The sequence below is a fragment of the Astyanax mexicanus genome, chromosome 16 (genome assembly GCF_023375975.1).
Source record: "Astyanax mexicanus isolate ESR-SI-001 chromosome 16, AstMex3_surface, whole genome shotgun sequence".
Lineage (NCBI taxonomy): Eukaryota > Metazoa > Chordata > Actinopteri > Characiformes > Acestrorhamphidae > Astyanax > Astyanax mexicanus.
The window spans coordinates 27,628,183-27,642,500 of record NC_064423.1 but is presented as its reverse complement, the minus strand read 5'-3'; the positions used below and the strand labels follow the sequence as shown (position 1 = coordinate 27,642,500).

General features: G+C 37.8%; 1 protein-coding gene across 1 annotated transcript in view; it reads left to right on the top strand.

The window, feature by feature from the left end:
• timm44 (translocase of inner mitochondrial membrane 44 homolog (yeast)) overlaps window positions 1–10,268 on the top strand; it is a 13,722-nt gene extending 3,454 nt beyond the window's left edge. The window contains exons 7-13 of the mRNA XM_007246183.4: window positions 28–113; window positions 2,617–2,709; window positions 2,978–3,102; window positions 3,260–3,310; window positions 3,473–3,562; window positions 4,700–4,810; window positions 8,568–10,268. Coding sequence (XP_007246245.3) covers window positions 28–113; window positions 2,617–2,709; window positions 2,978–3,102; window positions 3,260–3,310; window positions 3,473–3,562; window positions 4,700–4,810; window positions 8,568–8,687 — 676 coding nt within the window. The 3' untranslated portion in view covers window positions 8,688–10,268. The remainder of the gene's footprint in view (window positions 1–27; window positions 114–2,616; window positions 2,710–2,977; window positions 3,103–3,259; window positions 3,311–3,472; window positions 3,563–4,699; window positions 4,811–8,567) is intronic.
• Window positions 10,269–14,318: the final 4,050 nt, after the last annotated feature.

The following is a 14,318-nucleotide window of genomic DNA, read 5'->3' as shown; positions in this document are numbered from 1 at the left end:
TGTCTCACTGTTTGGTTGTGTTTTCAGGGAGGCAATGGGGGTTGTTCTTCACAAAGACTCAAAATGGTATCAGCAGTGGAAGGACTTCAAGGACAACAATGCAGTTTTTAACAGTAAGACTCTTACTGCTTTTATTTTCTGTTTCTCTTTTCATTTGACTTTGTAGTTTTTTTTTTTTACAGTTGTTTTAAAGTCAAGACAAGTCAATTTATTTATTAAGCACATTTAAAAGACATCAAGTGTCGACCAAAGTGCTGTACAATAAAACAAAACAACATTTAAAAGAAAGCAAATCAGTGGTAAAACTATTAAAAAAAAAGACCTGTTAAAGAACTGTTCTTAAAACATTTGGACAGTATTAACAATGTTATAGTCATTAATTAATTTATTATTTTATTAAGTTATTATACATAAATCACTATGTTCTTTTCTTTTTTTTTCCTGATCCAACAGTTACTTTACAGTTTTATTTGGTTAGTGATACAATAAAAAAACAGGTTACTGTTGTTTGAGCAGAACTAGAAAAAGAAAATATATATAGTTTTAGTAAAGCAATTATAAATAAGCAGTTCTAGCAATATAATTTTAATATTTTTTATGTCTTTATAAAGGTTGTCTTGATGATAATTGTAGATTGTAGTATATAGAGAGAGCGAACAAAAACATACACATATAAAGACATGCCAACCTGTATGCTTGTACGATTCCATGTTGTAAAGTATGCATTTTGTTTGATCTTACATTTCGCCCCAAGTTTGTCTGTTGTGAGTGTGTTCGATGATTCTCAAGCTTTTTATCGCTTTAGCTAGTTAGGTTTTATGCTAATTTGGCAAGCTACATATCGAGCCATCCATTATTTTTTCTTCACCCTTCATTTTCCTCCAACCTGTCAAAAAAGCGTCACTGTGCTGAAGACTTTCTCTCTCTCTCTCTCTCTCTCTCTCTCTCTCACTCCCTCTCGCTCTCCCTCTCTAGCCTGAGATATTATAATGCAGTAAAAAGGATCTGGTCTGCCAGGCCTAAACCACACTACACTATTAATACTGTCTCCATCCTAAAATCCAGGGAACCACCAGCATTTTAAAAAATGAATCATGATTTGAATTCATCTTTAAGTGATTGACCCTACTAAGGTACTTTAATTTTGCCAATCGTTTATTTGCATTTAGATACACAATGCTTAAGAAGAATGCTTAGGAAAATCTGGAAGGTCACATGGTTTACAGATGCATGTACTGTTTTATAGAAGTTATTGTGAATTAATCTCTGTTGGACGAGGGCTGAGTTTCAAGGTTGGCAGGTCTGCATATACAATATATAGAAAATAGTAGAAAAATGCCCCCTGCTTAATGCTATTCATCTCAGTCCTGTACAGACAAACTCACATGTGCATAATAACACTGATTATAAAAATGAGCTTTTAGCTTTGATGTTTGCTCTGGCAGCTGTAATTATTGTGTATTTATACACCGGCAGCAGCTAATGCGCTGCTTCCTGCAGAGAAAAACAGCAGGGCAAATTCCATTAGTGCTGCTAATATGACATCTGATTACTTAGAGAAATGTTCTGTAATGGACGTGTGCGTTCCTGCAATATGGAGTGCCTTTAAAATGTGTTTTATGCTGATGTTTCCAACAGGTGGCGCTGTTGCTTCACTGAAAGATACTTGGTTCTCTTTAAAAGGGTCCTGAAATTTCAGTAGCATTAATATAAATAAAATACACAGTATAAAAGAGTTATAGTAGAGCTGCGTTTGAGCATTGCCTTATTGACTCTAATTCTAAGGAGGATGAACCAGTAAACCAGTGATCCAGGTTTTGGTGGACACTTAAGCTGTTGCTCAAAGTAAATATGATTTGAAAATAATTCTTATAATATTAATAATTAATAATATAAATTATAATGATGATGAAAAATGTTATTGCTGTATATTAGGGGTGGGCTATATGGCTCTAAAATAATATCACACTATTTCATGGTATTTTTGTAATAATGATACTCTTGGCTATATGACAAAACTGAATTACAAAAAATATTTCAGAACTATTCTACTGCAACAAAATGAAAATTAATTTATTATTGCATACAATTTTTTTATTTATCAGATTTATAACGGAAATCAATAATCCAGAATGTCATGATACTAATAATGCACTCCAAATATCTCAGTATATTCAGAATTAAAGTAAAATAAATGATACTGGACAGATATAATCTGTAAGTATATATAAGTATATAATGGGAAATGAGAACAGTGTGAATTTTTCTTTTGCTGAAAACAGCAAAAAAGTAGTACCCTGATGTGATAATTATGGGTACTATGGTATATTTAAAAATATTGACGATATTATTGCCTACAATATGATATGGCACACCCCTAGTATTTAAAAATAACAATAATAAGAATAATACATAGTCTCATTGTAGTTATATAATGACTTGGAACTTTCCTGCACCATGACAAATGTGTGTGTGTTTGTTTGGTGCATTACACTACTGTTATTAGGCAGAATATTGGAATATATATTCCAATTTTGAGCCGAATATCTTGAGTTTTCATCTGGAAAACTTCTCATATTTTCTTGTAATCAGCATGTTTTGGGTTCCCGTTTACAGGATTCTTTGAAATGAAGATGAAATATGATGAAAGTGACAACGCCTTCATCAGAGCATCCCGTGCCGTCACAGACAAGATGACTGACCTCATAGGTAAAGTTTTATGTCCTTATGTATATACTGTACTTGTGCAGAAGGGACTAAATATCCCTAACTGATTAGCATTACAGTGGTGTAGAATGGAAACAGGGAATGTCATATGTAATAGAATAGTTAATTACTGAGGTAATTAGTAGAAATTTTAGAAAGTCATTAAAATGCCACTCTGTAAATACAGGATCTTATACCTCATGTCGAGTAAACGTCACACAGTTAAAGAAGTTAAACCTAATTGCTGTTTGTTGTCCATGTTTGTGCTCAGGTGGTTTATTCTCCAAGACTGAGATGTCTGAAGTCCTTACAGAAATCCTGAAGGTGGACCCCAACTTCGACAAGGACTCTTTCCTCAAACAGTGTGAGAAGGACATCATCCCTAACATCCTAGAGGTGAGTCTTGATTTATCAGGTGTGAGAAATACTATCAGTTTCCCTTGATTAAGTCCTGATCACACGAGCATGGGCACAGTATTGTACAGCTGTAGATGTTAACAGGTGCCGCGTGCTTCTTCATTTAAATTGCGTCTTTTTCTTTTCCTGTTTACAGGCCATGATTCAAGGAGAACTGGAGGTCCTGAAAGACTGGTGCTATGAAGCTGTATGTAGACATGCACTAATTCAATGAATTCAGTATCCATGTTTTTATAGTAGTATTCAGTATTTTTAATAACTGAATAAATGTGATTCTGCCCTGCAATTCTGGCATCGCAGAAGGCTGCAATATGCAAATCAATGCTTTCGTTTCTTTTGTTTTTTTTAGAATTACAGCGTGCTGGCTCATCCCATCCAGCAGGCCAAAGCAATGGGGCTGCAGTTTCACTCCAAGATTCTGGATATTGATAACATAGATGTGAGTATTGCCCAGTAGTTGTTTTTAGCTGCCAATTAAGTATTTCACAAACAGCAGCAGCAGTAGTAGTAGTATATATGTAGAAGCATATATAACTTTCACATTAAAATCTTATTTTAATAGTGTAAGGGTATTTTTTAAGCAAACTTAAAAAATTTGACAGAGAATATTTGATTACGTTTTTGGCTATTTTTTATTCTCTCAAGTAAATCAATCTGAAGAAGGCAATGTGGGTTTATTTGTATATAATTTGTTAATTTGTATATTAAGACAAATTTTAAAAAGGTTATAAAAATTATAGTTAAAAGAATAAAAAGAAATGCAAACTAAATATACAAAAGAAATCTAATTACATTTAAATCAGCTAATTAAAAATGTCTCTAATTATAAATAAATATGACAATACAGAACAATATTAAAAGTTGCAAAACATTATAATGAAAATAACTAAAAGTACAGAAACTAAAAACAAAAAGAAATAAAAAAAAAATAACACATGATTTTTAAGACTTGAAATAAAATAAGTTAAAATACAGAAAAATAAATAAACTATGAAATACTAAAAGTGTGCAAAGATAAAGGTAACAAGATTGGAAAGCACAGGTGAACTATTATGTTTTTAGCTTGTTTTTAAAAAAGGTTACATTCTGAGCAGTCTGAACAAACATCTAATCATACACTTATACACACTGCTTATACATAGTGGATTTGAATCATTAAAATTTTATACTACCACACTGTTAAAACTGCACACACTGTAAATTCATACTGGATCAAAATCATTTATGTACTGTATGGGTGACACAGTGGCTTAGTGGTTCTCCCCATGTCCTCTTAGTAGGCGGTGTACGATTGGTGTATGGAACGTAATTGTAAGTGTGCTTGAGTGGCAGAAAGGCGCTATATAATATATATGAGTAATTGTAAAATTATTTCAGATGTAACAATACTGTCAGACTATTAAAATACACACACTGCTCCTTCATACTGGAGGTACTGCAGGTTCACAGATGTTCTCAGCATAAATTACAGGCACTCCACAATTAAAGTTAATCCAGCTCTGACATAAATGTAGAGATATCAGTTATTTTGTCCTGAGCAACATTAATTTGCTGTCTTCTCACTGTGCTTCTGCAGCTAGCTATGGGGAAGATGATGGAGCAGGGTCCCGTACTCATCATCACCTTCCAGGCTCAGCTGGTGATGGTGATCCGAAACACAAAGGGTGAAGTGGTGGAGGGCGACCCGGTGAGTGCTGATGCTGCCTGAGGGGTGCTGAGTCCGGCACGGCGGGGTGTAATTACTGCTGTTAGGCTGCATTCACACATAGCATTCTGTCCTCCAACTCACACTACCACACAATGTTTGTTTGTGATCTTTAAAGTTCGAGAAAGTTCAAAAACTTTCGTAAGCACACAAAGTGACATCACACCTTATGTTTATCATCAGTTAAAGAGTAAGTGGGGTATGTCAAATATTTTGTATGCCCAAATGCTTGTGGACATATCTCCCAATGGAATGCATTCAGCTACTTTAAATTGCATGCACAGCTGAAACTTGTCTAGACCCTGTGGAGAAGTTTTGCCAATAGAATAGGTAGAAATCTCTGGAGCAAATAAACCTGAACTTATTGGCATCGTGCATAATTCCAGGTGTGGTCTAGAGGGGTGTAAAGCCCCCAGCATTGAGCTGTGGAGCAGTGGAGGAACTGTGTTTTCTGCAGTGACGGTGCTGCTTCCAGTACTTTTAGGAAGAGTGGAAAGCTTGGTATAAACATTTTGTACTTTAGGCCTAAAGATGAATTGAATGCTGAAGTTGTCTGCAAGCTGATAATAAAGTGTTACCTCAGAAGACCAGCTTTGTTTTGGAAATGCCCACACCTGTATAAATTGTGTTATGAAGTGAGTGATGCTGAACTTTGGTGTACTGATGTGCTCATGGCAAGGCCACATAAATTAGGAGTTATCTCCTTAGGAGGCGATATCCTAAGTTTCTGAAGTTGTGAGCGCATTTAACATTCATCCATCCACAGTGTCAGATATGTATCAGGAATACATTATAGAAAGAAGGCATTTCCACCTACAGTGGACAGCACAGTGAGTTGTAATGATTGTGAACAGCAGCATCTGTGTGAACTGTCTATGCGAATAGAAAACAACTCCACATTCAATGCAGGTCAGGGAAGCGTTCTTTAGCTACCATGAAACATGGCAACAGTTCTATGAAATATATTATATTTTTAACAGTAAAGCAGTATTGTTGTATGATGCATCTCTGCACCACAATATTAAAGGCTGTTCTTAGAAATGAAGGTACACTTCATGACTTATAACACTACCACCATCTCACTTACAACAACAACATCCTCCGTTCCACAGGTATTAATGCATTTATAAGCCCTGAACCTGTCTCATCATCTGCAGTCTCTGTTCCCATCCCGTCACTTTGATGAAGGGTTATTTTCACCTTGTCTGTCCAGATAAACCCCTCAGGCTCGTCATTGTGCTTCTCTGCACCATCCAGTCTGATCTTTGTGTCCTTAGTGCTGATGAGTTGGATGTTTGTCAGTCCAGCTCCTGTGACTGTCGTTTTAGAGGTTTCAGAGATCTCTGAGAAAAAGCTTATACACTACAGGTCAAAGTTTTAGAACTTCAGTGACCCATTTTTTTAGTTGTCCAGTGGCAGTGCTGCAAGTTTCTTTTATTTGGTTACTTTGCAATGATGTTATTGCTGCCATTTCACCTGTTAGACCTCTAATTCTTCTCTCCTCTGTTGAAAGCTAAAAGTGCTGTTGCCATTTGGGTCAGCCATACCCGATTCTTCATGTACCAGTTTTTCCCAGTTTCCAAGAGTCTTTTAAAGGTTTAAGAAACAGTACTAGCCACTCTCAGGCTTAATCTTTAATTTATCTATAAAAACAGCTTTATTACAGACAAAGGCTTTGTTAATATCCATTTTTTGCATCCATTTCCAAAGCTCAGTTTATATCCATACAGGTCTGGACAAAATTAAAATACCACTTCAGTTTTTGAATCAGTTTCTCTGATTTTGATATTTATTGGTATATAATTGAGAAAAATAAACATTGCTGTTTAATTCTATAAACTACAGACAACATTTCTCCCAAATTCCAAATCTAAAAAAAAATATTTGGAGCATTTGTTTGCAGAAAATGAGAAATGGCTGAAATAATAAAAAAGATCCAGAGATGATGCAAAGAAAGGGAGTTCAGAAATCAACATTTGGGGAAATAACCCTGTTTTTTAATCAGTTTTTATGCATTTTGGCATGTTCTCCTCCACTAGTCTTACATACTGCTTCTGGATAACTTCATGCCACTCCTGGTGCAAAATTTCAAGCAGTTAAGCTTGATTTGATGGCTTTGATCATCCATCTTCCTCTTAATTATATTCCAGATTAATAGAAACTCATATTTTTTAGGTGGTCTCTTATTTTTTTTTTTCAGAGCTGTATATTGCTACAGACCAGCTGTGAGCTGTAAACCAAAATACCTGTTTTCTAAAAAGTACCCCCACTTTTTTATTTTTTATACAATTTAAAATGTATATAAAAATATTCAGTTAATTATTAGGCCAATGTTTTTCTTAATAGTCCTGGTAGTTTATTGTTAACCTTTGTATTAAATTCTCTGGTGGTGTACTAAAACTTTTGCATGCTATTGTATATACTCAGAGTTACTTGTTTCATCCTGATCTGACTTTAATGACAGGATGACATACACACTTTTTATAAATACGCAGCCACCTAACTTGCTTCACCGACTCAGTACATATGCTCTTACCTCACTGTACAGTGCAGACGCTCAGGCCTCACTGAACCTGTGAACCAGAGTGGAGCTGCTTTGGATAAAGTGGGCTTCAGAAGCCCATAAGCACTGCACGGGTTATAAATCTGAAGCTAGAATGCTCTGACAGCCCCCTGAGGGGGCTTTTGAATGGAGTCGGTTCTGTTTCATAGAGCAGGGCACTGAGCAAAGGTTCCACAAAGCTTACATTTAAAATCTTTCTGACTGGTATTACAGTGCTGATGCCAGGTTTCTGTGATCAGAGGATTATTTTGCCTATTTCTGAACATACAGCAACCATATACATATAATCAAATATTTATTATTCCATTATTACATATAGACACATACATACTGATATTGCAGTGTGTACATTGTACATTCATTATGATGTGTTACTTCAGGAATTGGGTTGGGAATACCCATATTTGTATAAGTTATGAGGTGTCTGAACTGAGGCTGAACTCTGCTTTTAGCATTTCTCGATCCACAGGGTCACATGGTTATAAATGCATCATCGAAGGCATTACCACACACAGTGGACAGCGGATTGGGTCGTAATAATTGTGTGACCTGTTGCATCTGGCTAGAATCTGGCATGATAGTCCGCTAGGTTAAAAACAACCCCAGAGCATGATTCTACCACCACCATGCTTAACAGTTACCAAACTGGTCAGCTGACTTGTATATGTATTTTGGTTTATTCTGATGTTATATGGAGTTTTGCTGGTATAAACCCTCACTGAACACTGACTTTGCATTTATTTGGATTTATTCTAGATCCTGCTAAAGTTATCTGTACACTGATCAGACTTAGCATAATAACTCAAGACTCAAGCATAATAAGATTGAGGTCAGGGCTTTGGTTTTAGGTTTAAGGTTATGCTGAAGATTTATGAGCAGCAAAACAACCTCAGAACATGATTCTACCACCACCATGCTTAACGGTTACCAAACATGCCTCTGTTTAGCTGACTTTATGTGTATTTGGGTTGGCATACACACTTACTAACCTCTTTATTTCAGTTTATACTAATGTTATATAGGATTTTACGGGTTGACTTCATGTCTTCGGGTTTATTTTTATGCCATGTAGTTATTTACATTTAAACACAATTGCTGTAACTACAGTACTAGCACTATACATTGAATTATTATGTGTGTAAATATATGTATTTGTGTGTGTGTGTCTGTTTCTAGGAGAAGGTGATCAAGATGATGTACGTTTGGGCCTTGTGTCGGGACCCGGAGGAGTTTAACCCTTACGCTGCCTGGAGGCTCCTGGACTTTTCAGCATCCAGTACAGTGCAGCCCCTGTGAGGAGCTTCAGCACGCAGTTTAGGATTTGGGAGGCAGGGAAGAAGGCAGTCCTCACAAACACACACATATATAACACACACACACACACAGCACACACAATTACAAACAGTCCTGGGGCTTTTTCTGTCTATCCAGAAGCCCCTGATCTGCAGTCTGATGCTTTCCGGAGAAGACTGACTGGCTGCAGGGTTTGAATTGCTACCATCAGTGCAGGGAGGCACAGCCCACTGACCTACTCTGTCACCGGACTGAAAGTGATGTCACACGGTTGGATGCTCATGAGACTCTCGGCTAATTCTCTTGTATTGTTCTGCTCACTGGATGCCCGAAAATAGAGATTGAGAAACTCTGCTTTTGTGTGTTTCGCTTTCTCCCTACCTGATAGGGGTTGGTGTGGGAAAATGAATTATAAAAAAGTGCCATCAGGGACTGTGAGGTATAATTAGATCTGCTAACAGTCAATGGATGCTAGCTGGGCCAGCCCTTAGCATAATACTATAGGTAGCTTCCATTTATTGTTAGCAGAGAGCAGTTTTTCTATCTGTTTAAAGATCTGCTCAGGCGGTTGACAGCTGAATAAGGTTTTAATTAGGATTCATATTAAATAAAGTGGCTTATGTTTTATCTGGTTAATCATTACAGTTGATAGAAACAATCTGATATGTTCCAAGCTAGTGTATGGATATAAAGGAACAAGCCAAAGTTTTGACAGAGAATCTCCTGTTTCAGAAGCCTTTTCTATGGCTATGTTCACACAGCAGGTAAAAAAGACTGAATCTGGTGTTTATTTTAGGCTGTTTACACTGTCTTTTTTTAATTGGATCCATATATGACATTTGTCTGAATAGTTAGTCAAGTTTTGGTTTCATCTTTTTCAACATGACAGAAGCCATCAAGGACCCTGTTTATCTATTTCTTTAGAGCACAAGCCTAAGAATTTGGTTTGAACAGAGGCATCACCCTAAATGTGTAATGTCTGTCCTCAGTGAGAGGAAGTTATCCCTCCCTCATGCTGTCTTCATTTTCCTGTCTGTTCACATCAAATTTCACTTCTCATTATCGTCTTTTTTCCTGAATTAGGATCTGTCTGTTTAAACTAAGGCAGATAAAAAAAGATTGGATTTGGTCCACTTTTACTTGCTGTGTGATTCTAGCCTAAAACAAATCTGCACAAATATACTATATTCCCTTCAGTTTATAATATTACGCAAGATAAATTGCAGCCCTTCTGATCATAGACTCTGTAAGAACACCAGAAAAGCCAGTGGTTTTTAAAAAAAAAGTTATTTTTAAAAGTTCACCAGTTTAAAAAAACTAAATCACTGCAAAGCCAACCACCACTGATAATATATAAAAAGTATCACCCAATTGTGAATGTGTTTTAATATTTACAATGTTTAATGTAAAAGCTACCAGTGAAGCATAAGATCATTTGTCTAAACTGTCGGACGTGTCCTTCAAGACCTGCCTTAACATTCTCTCCTAGTGGAGTAGTGGTTTCAGCTGAGCATAAGTATGGAAGTGTATTGTACTGTGTATTTTCTAGTCCAATAAAGCCTCGATTGTGTGGGGCTAAAAATGTGTCGGTATCCATGTTGTTCTGTTGGTTTTGTTTGGATGGTTTTAGGAACTGCTGAATTGTTGAAATTTATAGATTATTCTTTCTATTTCTTTTTATTTTTTATTTTTTTGGGTTGTGGTACAGTCTCTGTTTAGTGTTTGCTGGGATTCTCCCAGGTTTTTACCATCTCTCCAATGTGGAGGTGCAACAACTTGAATTCGACTTTGTTGACTAATAGCTGCCAATGAATGCACAAATTGCCAGTGTTTAACCACAACAGAGTAAAATACAGTTTACTTTACAGTTGCTGTTACGTTTTACAGTAAAAATCCCCTTAATCTCGGTGCAAAACTGCAGTGAAAACATACAGACTGAGTGAGCAGCTCTCTCTCACAAATAGTAGAGCATATGGATTAAACTCTTATGGTTTGTAAACACTGAACCATGAAAGTCTTAAGGCAGTACATTGGGCCTGGCTACACATCTTCAGTAACATCACTCTGATGTGGCATGTCATGTAGAAGATGCACAGGATGGCTCTATAGACTCCATTTATTAAACTCTAGTTATTTTTAATGTAAAACCCAAGGAAGAAGGAAAAAAGGAACAGGAGAGGAAAGGAAAGGAAGCCAGTCACTAATACAGATGTTTCTGTGAAACTGACACCAGTAAATCCATAATTCCTGGTGTTTCATTATTTGGGAGTATTTTGTGTGGTAGTTGCAGCCATATTTAGTCATATTTCATTGCATCATAGGCGTTCGATTGATGGTGCCCTCTATAAGGGATGCTCCTGCTTTGGGCACAGGTTCTGGACCCTCCACAACCCTGACTAGAATGAAACAGTGATGAATTCCTCTGCACCTCCAGCACACCACCTCCAGCACACCACCAACTTTCTTTCCATTACCTGAGAACATCATGCACCTGCAGTACTGTACTGGGGAACATCTCGTTTAGTAACGTGTTCTGGTTTTCGTGTAGGTGTGCTTGGGGCATAATATAAATGAATTCTAAGCCAGTTTAATGAATGATTCTACAGATGCTGCTCTCTCCCCACATCCCTCAAAGATGATGTCAGTCAGCACATGCATCTGATGTCAGCTGATGTCACCAGTGCACTGGTGGCAACCTAGTAATGCTCCATCAGCAGCAATAAAAAAAGAGATGGTGACTGTCTTCACGTCTTTGCAAGTACTATTCTTTACATTCATAGTTTTGGGGGCATTTATAGTGATAGGGGGAGTTGAGTAATTGACCTTTTAACTTGGGGAGAAAATAGGATACAATTAGAAACTGTTGTGGTTAAAATGTGTAAAGATATAAAGAAGCAGATGATTAAAGAAAAGTTAAATAAATAAAAAAAATGCAATATCACTGCATTATTATGGCATTACACTATTCCAATCCCTCATCAGGCACCTCTTATTCACTTGAGTTGAAGAAAAGACAGCTGTCCACCAAATTTCATGTCTGTATGACTGATTTTGACTCTTGCGTCAGTAACAGAAGTGAAAGATTGCAGCACATTTTCAGTCCACCTCTGCTTTAGTTACTGATAAAGTTAAAGCAGAACTCCCCAAACATGAGCATACACTAGAACAAACACTGTTTAGGTATGTTAAGCAGGAGAATGGGGTCAGGGGGGGGGGGGGCATTGAAGGGTCAGATTTATAGCTTCCAGGGTTGGAAATGTGGGGGAAGCCTGGCGAAGAAGTACACGCATTCATCCATCGCTGGGCCAAGGCTATTTCAGGCCTGTCTGCTGTGATGAATCCCTCTGCAGCTCCATCCCTCCACCCCCATCACTCAGAACACCCCCAGCAGAACTTCCTCAGTGGTGCTGGAGAACACCCTGCTCCAGCAGTGCTGCACTGGGGAAAGCCATATTTACTGATATGTGCGTGTGTGTGGTAGGGATGTAAAAATGTATAAGTATTTCTTGAGGCATTGATTTGACTATGCTGATTCATCTCTATAAATTTGAGAAGATTAAGATTGATCATTATCAATTCTAAAGTCTGATCACAATAAATTATAAGTATAGTCAATAAAAGGGAACTCCACTGATTTATCTAAACAGCTGCATAATTACATGCTTAAGATGCAAACTGGGTCTTTAGATAGAACAAGATGTCTGAGATAATGACAGAATGAATATACCCAATGTATATTGGGTGTATACCCAATACACCCAATGTGTCATGACCTGTTTCTGGTACACATAAGACATTGTGGAACTTGAAACATTGAATGACCACACAGCTCAATATGTTTTGAATCCATTTGGCAATCCACTCTCAGGTCTTGAGTATTGTATGAGAATTGTAACTACAATTCACGTTACCTTGTCCAGTTTTCAACCTCACCCACAAGATAACACCTCACAACTTATGCAGGTGTGGGCATTTCCACACCATTCCCTATAAAACACTTGCACATACATTTACATACTTCATTTACAACCCCATCCAAATTTAAGATTCTACTTATGTCAGTCAAGAACAGAAAGCTGAGGCTGCAGTGGGCTCTGGCTCACCAAAACTGGTGACTTCAAGACAATTGAGGACTGGAGAAGCATAGCCTAGTCTGATGAATCTGCATTTTGCTGTGGAATTTGGCCCAAATAGAATGAACAATTCATCAAACGTGCCTTGTGTCAACAGATTAGTCTGGTGAAGGTGGAGGTTTAATGGTGTGGGGAATGTTTCCTTCTACAGTTTTAACCTGTTGGTACCAATTTAATCATTGCTTGACTGCGCAGCATACTTGAGTGTTGTTGCTGACCCTGTGCATCCCTCCATGTCCACAGTTTACCAATCTTCTAATGGTTGCTTTCAGCATGATGATGCAGCATGTCTTAAAGCAAAAGTGGTCTCAAACTTGTTTCATGAATATGGGAATAAGTTCTCTATTTTTCAGTGCCAGGTCTCTCTAGTCACCAGATCTTTGGAAGGTGGCAGATCAAGATGGATCTCAAGATCTAGTAGAATCTATACTCATTCCAAGAACAAAAGCAGACCCCACCCAGTATTATTATTATAGTCTTCCTACTGAACTGCTTGCTCAGTGTGTATATACACCAGTATGTGTTACCTACCACAAATATGCTTTATGTAAATCTGAACTCCTTCCACATACAGCGCTACACGCACAGCTGCATTAAGCGGCTCTTCAGGATTGAGGGTGTTTTGCTGATGAAGCAGTTGGAGTGTCTAAAATCTGCACGTCATGAATAATTCCCCCCGCTAACTGCGTGTGATAAGGTCACCCCTGAATTCTAAGTGAAGCTTCGCTAGATATGGGAAGTGTTTGACTTCTTTATGAGAGGGTGAGAGAGAGAGTGAGAAAGAGTGCTATGGAATAAATAGTACGCCTCTGACATATTCATGAAGGGCCAAACTGAGCAAAGAGACGTGCGCTAACTTTCTGAAAGCGAATTAGAAGCGAGCTGCTGGATATTTACACACCTCTGCTCGAGACGGACTGTGAGCCTGCATGCGGGGGTAGAGGAAGACCGCAGGCGAGCTCGACTTCCAAATGAAATCTGCGATTGGCCCAGACACGTTCGCTAGCCCTCGGCCACGAGGGCAGATCCTTTACGAGAATCTATAATTCTGTTCTGAAGGAAACAATGGCAAATCCACTTTCTATTGATCATGGTTTCTTCTGCCTGCTTGGCAATCCCTCCCCGCCCTCCTGTTTCGTAGCTTTCAGGAGAACACTTTGTCACCGGATTTAAAGCGCCTGGATCGTGCTCCCAGACGGAGAAGGCCAGAAACCGAGGCCCCGTCGCCGTATATATCTACCGTCTTGTCTTTACAACCGCCTGCAAATGGCTCCATAAGTTGTCTGACGGTGTCACCAACCAAGGGAACACCTTCATAAATGTCTGACATGATAACTGTGTTATGAAACTGCACGCTGCCACGGCAAAAAGCATTACTCATCATAGACGCCTAATACTTATGACATCATCAGTCAAGGATAAAAGAGAAATTACAGGTTATAAGCTTAGTGCTTTGTAGGAAGGTGAGGAATATTGCTACAAGCCTGGCTTAATTTGAAGG